Here is a 12,685-nt window from a genome sequence, read left to right on the forward strand (position 1 = left end):
TCTACTTTTTTCTTCGCTGGGCACCAGAGAGCTTTGGTCTTTTAGACATCGTTTGAAGTAGGCTACAGAAGCTAATTTATCATGTTTCACGTTCAGTGGCACTCACTACTTCCGATGACTGAACTCGCCCATCCCCCCACAATCAGGTATGTCTAACTAAAGCGGGGAGGGGGCGACGCTGCAGGCAACACAGAAACTTAATCCTAATAAGCTATGTAGTTATGTTGTTTTCGGGGCATTAGAATATTTTTAGTGAAAAATATAATATTAATATCATAGTATTAGTAAAAATAGTCAAATAAAAAAATAAATAATTTGGGCGCCCCTATGTATGGATGTCGCCCCTAGCATTTCCCTATTCCGACTATGGCCAGGGCCTGGGTCTGAATTGGCCTGCCCAATAGTCACATGTGCAAAATTCATAATGAATCGCGGCAATTTCGATACATTATTTTTTTTTAATTATCTGGTACCTCAGAGCCTCTCAGCTCACCGCGGCATCTACAATTCAAGCACTAATGTTAATTGGGATTCTGGTTATTGGGGAGGGTTACTGATTTTTGTACAGATGGTCAGGGAGGGTCATAAAATGTATTTTGCTGAATGGAGGGATCTCCATTTTAATTTCTGAGAGATCCAACTTCCTCCAGCTAGCCCTAATTATTAATAATGTACACTCACTTACAATAGCATTTGCAATATAGCCAGAAGGGGTGTAGAATATCAATATACTGTGGTTTATTGGGTTAAGCAAAACAACAGTTATTCCTGGAGTATTATTGCAAGAGTGAACTATAGTCATCTATGCAGTGTTTCTCAAACCCAGGTCTGCAAACCAGTGCTGATTTTTGAAGGAAAGCCTGTTGGTTTGTGTTATATCCCTCATGAAAAAGTCGTCTTGATCTATTATGCTATTATGACACATTACATGAAAGGTATGACTTTCAGGAACATGTACTTTATATTTTTTCGTGTACATTGTGTCATTGTTATTACAACAGTAGTTTTATTGAACACCATGAGAAAGAATCCAAATCAGGTCTTTGACCAAATAGTTTGGAGAAAGTGGATTTGTTTCCAACCTATAATTTCCGCTAGCACACAGGAGGATGCAGATCCACATGAGATACGATGTTGTCTACTGGCTCAACAACAGGCAACTACATTTTCCTAGGGAGGTTTTCCATCCAAGTGCTAACCAAGCACAACCGTGCTCTGCTTAAATGGTTGGCCAGCGGAGAGGTGCAGGAATGTTAGCCAGGGAGGTATGCATGCTATTGCATTAAGTTCAGCACGGCTGGATCACACCCTCCCCATTAAAACTACCACTAAGATATCATCAGTTGCCTGCTTAATTTAGATCAAAAAACGTATACATATATATGTCAATAAGTTGAGACTGAGTTCCGATGACTCGGGAACAGCTGCTGCAGTGATACAGACCAGAGAGGCTAAAGCATTGTGTTCACACATTGTAATCAGCTGTGATCAGTCAGAAAGCAAGGCCGATGTCACCAGTGTATGTGTGTGGGCACATGTGAACCAGTGGTCTCCATAAGCCTGTTAGTTTGGGGCTTAACCCCCCCAGAGAGACTGGAGCCTGCGTGGTAGATTCTTGCTCTTAGAGACCGACCTCCGAGCAGCCAACCAGCCAGCTATTCTCAGACCGGAAAAATCCCCCGCTCATCAACCCTTGCAGGGGGTTGAGCAGCACGATGCCATGCTTGGTGCCCAGACAGATGCCCGCTGTACGCCCCCATACCAACACAAGCTCTGCCAAGCCGAGCCACACAGGGAGATAGAGAATGGAGGCGGAGAGCTTGGTCCGGCAGCCGTTTTGCGCACAGACACACAAACACATCTAGGAGAGCACAAACCGGGGCTCACACACGCAGACTGTGTGGTTTATTTCATCTTACACAATGTGAGGCAGACAGGCAGCAACAATTAAGGGTCTGTCTCATTGGTTTGTTCCAGTATACTGCCTCTATAAATCTTCACGGTAGTGTTTTTAAGTGCAGAAATCTCCACGCAGGGCAGTAAAGCTGAGGATCCCACAGGATGCTGCAATTGTTAGTCATTTGATTAGCCGACACTCTTCACTGGATGCTTTACAGAGCTGGTTAAATGCTACTGGGAGTGCTTTACTGAGGATTTGATAGACTACAGCCTGGCTATAGCCCCTCCAATGGATTAAGCGCTTATTCCCCCACTCATCCAGCTAATTTGAAAACGCTATGGATTTAGATAGAAAATACATCGTGTTGGTTTGGTAATGTGAGATTTGATGTGAGGAGGTGGATTTGTTCAGTCTATTGTTAAAAAAAACACTGTGATGTTTAGGGGACTACCTAAAAACTCAAAAATGCGAATAGACGCATCCAAGGATTTAGCTTGTACATGTAATAGTGCCTTTCGTGTTCACATATGCACATGTGTAGATGTGAGCAGGGATTATAAACATAGGCAGTATATATCTGTTCTGGAAGAAAGAAGAAAAATGAGTGTGCCTCAAGATAACTATTAATTATTAACATTTTGATTGATCTTTTGAGAAAAATAGCAGTTGAATGCATTGCTGTCTGTCATGCTAGCACCAATAGTGTCAAATGCTTCATGAAATTGCTGACAAAAAGAACTTTTAAGAAACTTAAGTCATTTACTTTGAGTGCCAAGCGAACTGGTGGATGAACCCCCCTATAGTCAGTTGATTAAACACATTTGTGGAGACATGGCACACAATATAGCCAATAAAATCTGGCGCTGGCTGCCGAAACGGAACGGTAGGCAAGCGGGTGTCTGAAGGAGCCCGGGCGGAGTGGAGGGTGGCATATTGGCTGGCTCCATGGCTCCAGTCAACCCAGACAGCAGAGGAGTCTGAAGAGAGAGACAGCCGACGTGACACCCTGGTGTAGCCTGGCCCGGCTCCAGACCAGAGCCGACCTACAACTAGCACCTCTGAAAAGGCAGACCCCATCGCAGGCTCGAAGCGGAAAACAACAGGCTCCTTATTGGGGTGCAGATTATGTGTGGTGTTGTGCTCCTGGACGAACATTTCCACTTGGGACCCATCAAGTGGAAGCAGAGGTTGTCTGTGAAGCATGGCGCTGCATAATCCGTTTCCCAAAGAATGCATGGCTGGGGGAAGGGGGCATTTTTGAACAATAAGACCTTACCTCCACTATTAAACTACCCCTCCCCTCTTACCATGAATGTAGGCCTCTAGGCTCGAATACCCAAATGGACCCTCTCCCCGTAACGCATGTAACTCAAAGCGTACCGGCTCTCCTTCGAAGGCCACTTATGTCTGCAGCGTTAAACAGATACGGCCCTTCTGAGGCCTCGCTGGTCACCAAATATCTAACACAAGTGGTCTTAATAAGAGCTGTTTTGCTTTATTCTCCCTCAAAACTAGTGGCTAGTAGGCACGTATAAAAAGTGAATGAATGGAGAAGTGATGCCAACAAAATGGGGGGGGGGGGGTAATCCTTAGTGACTTGTCCTTACCAGCTGGCTCCAGAGGTACATACAACGGTTATTTATGCCCAGGGCTTGCTGTCTACCAGATAGGGGAGTTGGTTGTTCCACTAATGTGTTTTAAAGTGCACTGTGGGATTCAGCTGGGGTCGTAAATACCCTGTGTGTCACATCCTGAACGGCAGAACAGGGTCCTTGTGTCTCTCAGGTAGAGGGAAGGGGACAATGGTTGTGTGTTTCCATTGTTTGGACCTCACTGTTGATTTATTGGAATTGGAGGAAAAAGCCTCGCTGTCCTCATGGCGCTGCTTTTTCTGGGGTGACTGTCAGAAAATTTGGAAAGGGGAATGGTAATGTCAGGGTTAAACATGTCGGAAAACGACTTGCTAAGCCCCTAAGGAAACCTCATACCAGTTCAGGGATATAATATAGAAATGGTCTTCCAAGTGTAAAATGGAACACTGTTGCCCCTCTGCTGCACCTGCTGAAATGCAATCGAAGAACCCATGCCCAGTAAAGAAATATTTCCTCCACAAAATCTGAACCTTGGAAGGTCAGTGAAGTGCACACGATGCTACGCGAATCATAAGGTGGGCTATCTCTCTTAACAGATGCATTGGAGGTCAGTCAGCTACAGTGACGGGCTGTCTCGGATAGCCACTTTCAAAGCCTCACTTCAGCTGCAGTCAGGCTGAACAAGTGCTGCATTAGCTATGGAGTCCCATTTCCACGCTCGGTCCCATCCAATTTCCCATTGGATTTGTCTGGGCCACAGACAATTCCATTTTATCGACCTGTCTATTCATACCTGTAACAAATGTGCTACTAAACTTTTATTGTTTAGTCTGCTTTTCAAAGAAACAGACTCTGGACACGATTTTTGCAATTGTGAGGGGAATTTGTTTCAAATTTGGTGAATGAAGGGCTATTCCTCCCCTCAGAACCCTTGTATATGATAGCTGACATATGGTTAACTTGTACAAAGTCACTGGTGTGTGCCTAGTTTGTCCTGTCTGCAACTGGCCGTTTGTGAACACTAATGGTTCCAGATTTCCTTAAGCTCAAAGGGCAACCGATGTCCCATTATAGCTATTAAACACAGCAAATTATTTCAAAGTTTATTATCCTGGGCGATGCTATTAACCCACCGATGTCATAACTTCCATTTCTGCCATCTAGCTCGGAAAGAATGTGTCACTCACAATGTTCTGTATATTTGTAATAGCTGAAAAGAGAGACTGCAGTAATCTATGTATGCTTAAAAACTTTTTCCATGTTATCGGCAAGAGTCATTCTTTGAGGAACAGTCACCGCAAAATTGCACAATTATGTACTTAGTCTGTAAGCAGTTTTTCTGACATTTTTGGTCGGCGTGGTAACTGTCGCCAAATGCTAACATTTTCGTTTAAAACCGATAACTGATGTTAGTATCAAAACTAAGGGGAACTATCCCTTTAACAATACTCCACCTTGTCCTTCCTGTTTTACCGCATGGGTCTCTCGGATGGATCTATATTGTTCATAGCCCACTGGGACATTTCCTGTTAGTGGTTTCAGTTGTTCGGCCTTTGAAGTGGGCTTCAATAATAGGACTGCAATGAACTAATGAAAACGCATGCAGTCAGATTAAAAGGGAGCTCCAACTTCACACACACACACACACACACACGACAGGCACATATATACACAGTGAGGAACACAGACACTTCCTTTAAGCCACCTCAAAGTTTACAGAAGTGGTTTCACTAATAAAAATGGGTTACGGGGTACCTTTTGATGTCTGGGTGAACGTTGATGCCCTAACTGACATTAAAGACAGCCTGAATGTCCTGCAGTTTCTCACCGACACAGATGACTTAAATACACAGAAAAGATGAGAGCCGGGGAATAAGCACGGCAATCGGAAGAGAAAAGGTAAGGCAAAGGAGATATTCAGAATGATGTGTTGTGGGTACCTCCAGTGTACACTTTGTTCCCCCCACTAGACATTCTATAGTTTCAGTGGTTTTGGTGGTCTTAATGAATCCACTTGAGTTTCTCTCTCTTTCAGTTAATCCTCAGTCTGCTTCTGTGACAGTCTGGCCCTCAGGAGGACATCTGTGAATCGTTCATTAACTCCAAACCAGCTGCAGATGTCCTTTCAAACACTTAGAAATTCTTCTTACATTTTTGTTCACTCACTTTGCACTCAGGGAATTTATGGGTGTCCCATTGCTACTAGTAGCTTCAGAGAGAATATTCTCCTTTTATGACAAGGAGTGGTCATTTCTTTGAGAGTAAGGTTAAAAGAGGTGTCAAGCTGTCAAAACGAAGTGTATGTTCCAACATGTCCACCTCACCCATTTGAACACCTGTGAAATATCTCACTATGTGCTGAGGCATTATCCATAGCTAGCAAAGGCTGCTGTTAACTTAGGTTTCATTCCGCTTAAGAGATAGTTATATGGGAGAACCGGGCATTATGGGTTATTTGAGCATCAACACCGTCGCCTTTTTCCCTCTGGAAATATCATGTGTGACTTCAGAGGATTACTAGTAGCAGGAAGCCTGCGGTCGGAGTCTCATAGGATGATATATAGGACACAACATTGATTCATTCGCTACTGTGCGTCCATAAGCTGTCTGGCAGATATGGGCCTCACATTTTTTAGGGGCAATGATTACAAAGTGCACATCAGTAGGTTAACTGGCCGTGACTGCCGTTAAACCTTTCTTGGCAAGCGAGCACGTTTTGCCAGAAGGAACATATTTATATTCATTTGATGTTTTGAAACCCTGAAAATTAATGTGGTGTGATGTGTGTTCAAATAAAGTGGGGATATGTGTGTGGGTTAGGCAGTTGTATAACCAACTTGTGTTTGAGATAATGAGGTGGGAAATTAATGATCCAGTGGTGACATCACAACATGGCTTTACACCATCCATGAGGACACGGCGAGTTACGAGGACTTACAGTGACGATTGCAGTGACATCATTCTGTCATGGTCTAATTTACTTTTTTCGTTATATAATTCTATACTGATGTAGGAGGGGCTGACTAAAGCTAGAGCCTTTTGTTGTCCATAGATGACATGTTCTTCATTAGCTCAGCTGCACAGTGGGTTTGATTCCTGGAACCAAATGTATGCCACTTCGGATAAAAGCGTCCTAATAGCAAGGCTGAAAAGCTACTGTGCATTGATGATGGCACAGGAAATAGATTTTTATTAAAACACAATTAAGGACATTTAGCTCCACATATGTAGTTATATGACCTAAGTCCCAATCCCAGATAGATAAACCAAATAAACTATAATTTAGTTTCTTTTTGAAACATCAAAATTGGTAGATGAGGTCAAATGAATCCCATGCAACCCTGAAACCGCTTAAGTGAACAGACACAAAGAAAAGACGCTTTTAAAGATACTTGTATTGTTATAAGGAATTCAAAGAATATTTCAGCACAGAGCAGTAACAGCATGACACAAAAATGTCACCAAACACAAAAGTACAAAATAGAATCAATAAATAAATCTAATATATACCATATAAATGTAATAGCTATGTGGTGGCTATGTTTTATTCATTAGCTTTCAATGTTTTTTAACCTGTAGCTTGGTATTACAACCTTTTCTCTAAAACATTTAGAACGGTGAAGTCAATACTGAAAATACAGTTTTATAACGAGATAAACTCACCCACTATGAACATGAGTTTGTTGCCATGCTAAGTCGAACAACTACATTTCTTTATCCACATTAAAGCGGTTCTGGACGTAAACATTTTGTGCTGAGAATAAAATACTTTGCAACTATGCATGGTATTTCTTAACATGACTCTCAAAAATGTACACAATGAACAAAAAGGCCGTACACGGAACACTCCTCCATCGTGGGGGTGGGAGGGTTCGCTTTGACATAAATACAGAAGTCTCTTATTTCAAGACGTCACTTATATCCACCACCCTCGTGGCTTCTGGCAACTCTCCTCTCCCTGCGATCCTCCTCCTCAGTCTCTCCTCCGCAGTCGTCATTGTCGTCGCCTCGAACATCTTTCCCTTCGACGGCTGTCATCGCCGCTATCAAACATCCATGTCATTCTCCTTCTGCTCTTTCGCGTCCTCAGTCTGACTGTCTTTGTACTCGTTTTTGTCTCCCCCCCAAGACATTTATGACGTGCGAGCGAAAGGAAAAGTATGAGTTCTACGATGTCACGGTGGGGTCAGAAAAAAAAGGCAGTGCGGAGTGGACCGGCTGAGCGGTCAGCGGTACTTTACAGTACAAGGGGGTGCTGGGTTGAGTGGGGGGGGGGCACTGGGAAATAGCGGGAGGCAGAGAGAGGTGGGGCAGAGAGCATGGGTGTACTGTGCTACGGGTGTGTGTAGCGTCAGCAACTGGGTGTAGCTTTACTGTGTGTTTGTTGGAGGGGGGTAGCAGCGGCTAGCAGCTTTGTGTTGTTTGGGTTCCTCAGGGGGAGGTTGCGGGGAGGGGGTGGGGGGATGGGGTCGTCTCAGTCCTCGGTAGGCCTGGAGCGCACGGATGCCAGGTGATCACTGTGCTGGTTCTGGGCCCGGAACAGAAGCCTCTGCTTGTTGGACTTTTTCTTTGGCTCCTTGCTCCGATGCTTCCCTGATCCTCCTAAGGCACAAAGAACAGGGAGAGAACAGAGCCCATTAGCAGTGTTTTGTGTCTCTCTACCACTGGCTAATAGACACCGCACAATACAAAGACCTTCACCAGCCCCCCTTCTGGAACCACTCAACACAGACTCTCCACACAACTTATTTTTGACCCTGCACTCTCGGCTAGGCTACACAGAGTGCAGAGATGTAGGGGAAATTGCGCAAACACTCTTTACAAACTGGAAAGGTCCTCGCTTACAAGAGCAAGCTTAATTGATCTTAACGTAACCCAGGTGTAATTGGGGCGGGCAAAGCGTGTTAGTAACCTGTGCTCATGGAAGTGTACGTCAGTACCCGTGGTAACGACAGATAAGTCTGGACCACAAGGCAACAATCTTGGCAGAAAAAAAGATAACGAGGTGTGTGTGTGTGAAAGAGAAAGAGTGAGCGATTTCAAGGAAAATAAAATCTGATGGGGGGAAAACTAGAGTCAGCATTGGATGACGAGATGCTATCTGGATCCTGACCTGGCAAACCAATAAACAAGACATGCCATGGTCTGTTGAGTGGGGAAAACGCTGAAAAATGCTACATAAATGAACGTCTCAATGGTCTGTTTTTAGAGCATGGGTTAGTGTCCTATTCTTGCACTTGTTCAGGCCATTTCACACAGGAAAATAAAGCAAAAAGTGTGTAATATGTGGCAGAATTACCTCTAATTACCTTCTCATATGTCCTGGACAAATGCCGCACATTTAAAGCCGCACTGTCAAATATATTTGAAAATATTATTTCAAAGAAATACAGGCATGCTTGAGGAAATTAGATATTTTTAAAAAGATGCTGTTTTTGCTCTTTTAATGGCCCAGGGTAATGTTATAGTTGCACAAATATCAAACAATTTTACAGTGATATTTTAGAACCATTTCCTGTAATTAATTCAGTCCACTGTAGCTAGCTAATTTTGGTCAAATTGCCCATTCCGAGGGTGAACAAGAATGTTCCCCGTATGCAATACCTTATTCAGAAAAATCCCCCTTGTCAGTCCAAAACGACTTCAAAATTAATCCATCTCAAGGGGAAAATGTACATTTAGACTTTCTATGCCCTCCAATTAAAAAACGTTAACAGCAAAGTTATGCTTTTTTAGTAAAAATATCTCTTGAATTCTTTGGTTGAGTACCAACTGTCGTTATCACTGTAAGTGCATAGCACTCAAGTCAATCTAGACTATAGGTTATAATCTGGACCATAGGCTTCTTTCCCCTAATTGCCCTTTAAAGATGTTGTTTTCATTTAAAGAAGTGTTGCTTTGCGCTTCTTAAACATGCCCTTTGATGCTATCAACTCAAGATGAATTACATTTGATGGCAATAAAGCACTCATTCCAGTATTTAAAGGACCTCTGGGGATAAAACCAACTGAGCCATTCCTTAGAGACTAGGACAATATACTATCATATGAAGAAAGGGATGTATTCATGGCGAATGTCCATGTTATGCAAGTAAATGTGTGAGAGCTCACTTAGGACAGTATAATAGAAATGATATGGTACTCACATGGCTTTATGATGTTTGTGATTAAAAAAAAAACTATTTTTTTAAGATATGTTTTGGGACTTTTTTTGCTTTATTTGATTGAGACACTACTTATAGTGGAGCAATTTAGTGTGGATGCAAAAATGCCACAGCAGTTCATAAGATGTAAGAAAGTTGCAAAAGTAGACAGTAAGGTAAGCTACCTCATGACCAGGCTGTAATACACTAACATTGTCAACTTTCTTAAAGATCTATATTTTTCAGGCATTTTATATGCTTTACTGGACAGGAAAGAGAAGACAGTTTTTGCTGAAAGAGCAATAGGCCAGATTCAAAGTCACATCGCAGCAGCATTGACCAATCATCAAACTTTTCAGAAGAGCTTTTATCTTCCCCAATACACTGGAACCAAATAAATCAAATTAAAAGTATTTGTCCTGGCAAATACATGAGCAAATTAAGCTCCCTAAGTATTACCTTGATATCATGCATTTCACCCTGGTATGTCTTATAAATCATTATTACTTTTCCTCACAAAATATCCCATTTATTTCAAGACAATAATACTGAAATATGCAAATATGTGATGAACAGTTTTAGTTTAAACAGTGTGAAAGTATCACTTTGATGCATGATATTTCATTCCTAGTGTTCTCCGGGCTGACAGCTAGAGGGCAACCAATCCTAAGAAATCATAGTTCTTCCTGACTTTGGCCTGATATAAGGATTGTGAGATGGCACATCATCAGGAAATGTCTCTCACATTTGGCATTTCCCGGAGCATAACACAGATTGAACACACAAAGCTTTCACAATGTAATATTTACAACCAATTTAATCACTTAAGCTAATTATGCAGGCCAGGGTTAGCGGCAAAAACTTGTAAATTTACCAGGAAAGAAAATATTAAGAAGCCAACTCGATTTCAAATTGAGGAACTAACTCGTAAATCCAAGAGTACCTAGCTTTTTTTGTACTTGGAAGGAAAACAAATAATTTTCTCTGTTTTTAAGATTGTATTTACCCCAGAAGTATCTCTGCCAGAATTAAAACTTGCTGCCAAAATTGAAGATAGGCTTTTATCTTTATTCTTTTTTTTCAAGGGGGGTTGTTTCACAATGTTTGGTTTTATTTTGTAGATAAAATCTACCCACTAAAACATTTGGATGGATTCGTAGTCAGAGTAAATTGAACAAACAAACAGAAAACTTGTAAGCAAATCATGGGTTTTGTAGTTTTAAATCAGAAGCAGAAGCTTCTGCGGTGGACTGTTTACCTATTCTGTGTGTGTTTCTGTATGTGTGCGTCAGTGTGTGTGTGTGCGTATGTGTGGGCTGTTCATTTGACCGCTACACAGAGCAGGCCTTTGCTGAGAAGTTACTGAAATACCAGCCACTTGGTTTGCGCCTGAACTGCCCATGTTATCAGTTCTGATTTGCGGTGCTAAAATCGGGGAGCCCACATGCTTATGCTGCCTGTACATGGCCTTCAGGTTGCAGGCCTAGATAAGACGAAAGTGATAAATAAAGGCTACTGCTGAGTGGAGAACCTTTAATGTATTCATTCAATTGTATTTGTATTCCTGAGTATTGTTGCGCAATTGTATTTGAATGTACATTTTATTTGTGGGATAAATAACAAGATACAAATGTGAGTGTGTGTGAGAATGTAAATAATCGTCTGTGTGTTCCATAACACCTCAAGATCTTTGAAACATGTCTCATGGACCCCCTAATGTCAAACACAATCTTTTTAGCTTGTCGAAGCACCTGGGAGAGGCAGATTAGACTTCCCAAAATACTCCACCGTAACCTCTTCTGGCCGGAACATTTGGGACCTGTCTGATTGAAATCTATCCATTTCCATTCAAATGACAGCCCTAACTGCCCTCATCTCGTGAGACCAGTATCCTGACAGGGGCGCTGCATCATAAGAATATTTTTGATATTCTTATGACTATATCCGTCATGATATATGCTCATGTTGGGGTAAATATATTTCTTACAACAAATGTGTGTTTCAGTTTTGCAATAAAAAACCACCCCCCTTCCATTATAAGGTTAAAGTTCTATTATTCCTACTGCCAAGAATGAGCTCAGACCAATGTGGTCATCGATGAAAATAAAGCTTGATAGTGAGAGAAGAGTGGGGATGATTATTTCGATACGGGCCTGGCTGCCGCTGTGGGAGTGTGTATCTGCATGCAAACCTAGAATCACTGGGGCCGTGACCTAATGAAGAGACACTGAGAGTGCGTGCTTACTGACTGGCAGCACGGCCAAGTGACTTCATCCACCCGCGCTTGAGCTCCGGTGAGAAGCTCACCAATCGAAGGCCTAATCTTATCTGATACGATTGAGGTGGGAGGAAATCGATGGAGAAGACTTGGAGAAGACATTAAGGCAAATGGCAAATGGGTTGCCCCTCCGAAAGTGAAGCCTCACCCCGCTTCTTTTGTTACCTCATCCTGTCAACATTATCCCGGGACCATCAATTAACATTTCTTGAAAGTGGGAGAGAGTAACGGGGGGGCGGTTGAATTGGACAGGATCAAAACAATTCTGAGGAAGATCCTGGTGGACTTGGTATGGCAAAGTCAGAATTTTTGGCTTCTTGTTCTCTTCATAAACAGGCCAAAGCGAAATACATTATTTATGAGGGAAGGAGAGAACTCCTGGCGCCAGCTAGATTTGATTTCAGTGGCAGAAATTGGATTAGCTGCCATTAAGGTTCTCCTCACACATTCATTTATAATGCCGTGAAGGGGAACGCATCTGCAGCCAGCTCCTCTCACAAACACTGAGCTCCTCTTTCTGGAAGAAGACACACTACAACGACAGAGCTCCTCTTTCTGGAAGAAGACACACTACAACGACAGAGCTCCTCTTTTTGGAAGAAAACACACTACAACGACAGAGCTCCTCTTTCTGGAAGAAAACACATTACAAAGACAGAGCTCCTCTTTCTGGAAGAAAACACACTACAAAGACAGAGCTGCTCTTTCTGGAAGAAGACACACTACAACGACAGTGCTTATTCGTGTGTGTAAGAAATGAAGGATGTGAGTCT

The 12,685-nt window shown here is 42.5% G+C and overlaps 1 protein-coding gene across 1 annotated transcript in view; it reads right to left on the minus strand.

Annotated features, from left to right (window-relative positions):
- Positions 1–6,869: 6,869 nt before the first annotated feature.
- The window catches only part of rspo2 (R-spondin 2), a 59,974-nt gene continuing 54,158 nt past the window's right edge, over positions 6,870–12,685 (minus strand). Inside the window, exon 6 of the mRNA XM_010905496.3 lies at positions 6,870–8,094. Coding sequence (XP_010903798.1) covers positions 7,967–8,094 — 128 coding nt within the window. The 3' untranslated portion in view covers positions 6,870–7,966. The remainder of the gene's footprint in view (positions 8,095–12,685) is intronic.

This window comes from Esox lucius, chromosome 20 (assembly GCF_011004845.1).
Source record: "Esox lucius isolate fEsoLuc1 chromosome 20, fEsoLuc1.pri, whole genome shotgun sequence".
In the NCBI taxonomy this organism is placed as follows: Eukaryota; Metazoa; Chordata; class Actinopteri; order Esociformes; family Esocidae; genus Esox; species Esox lucius.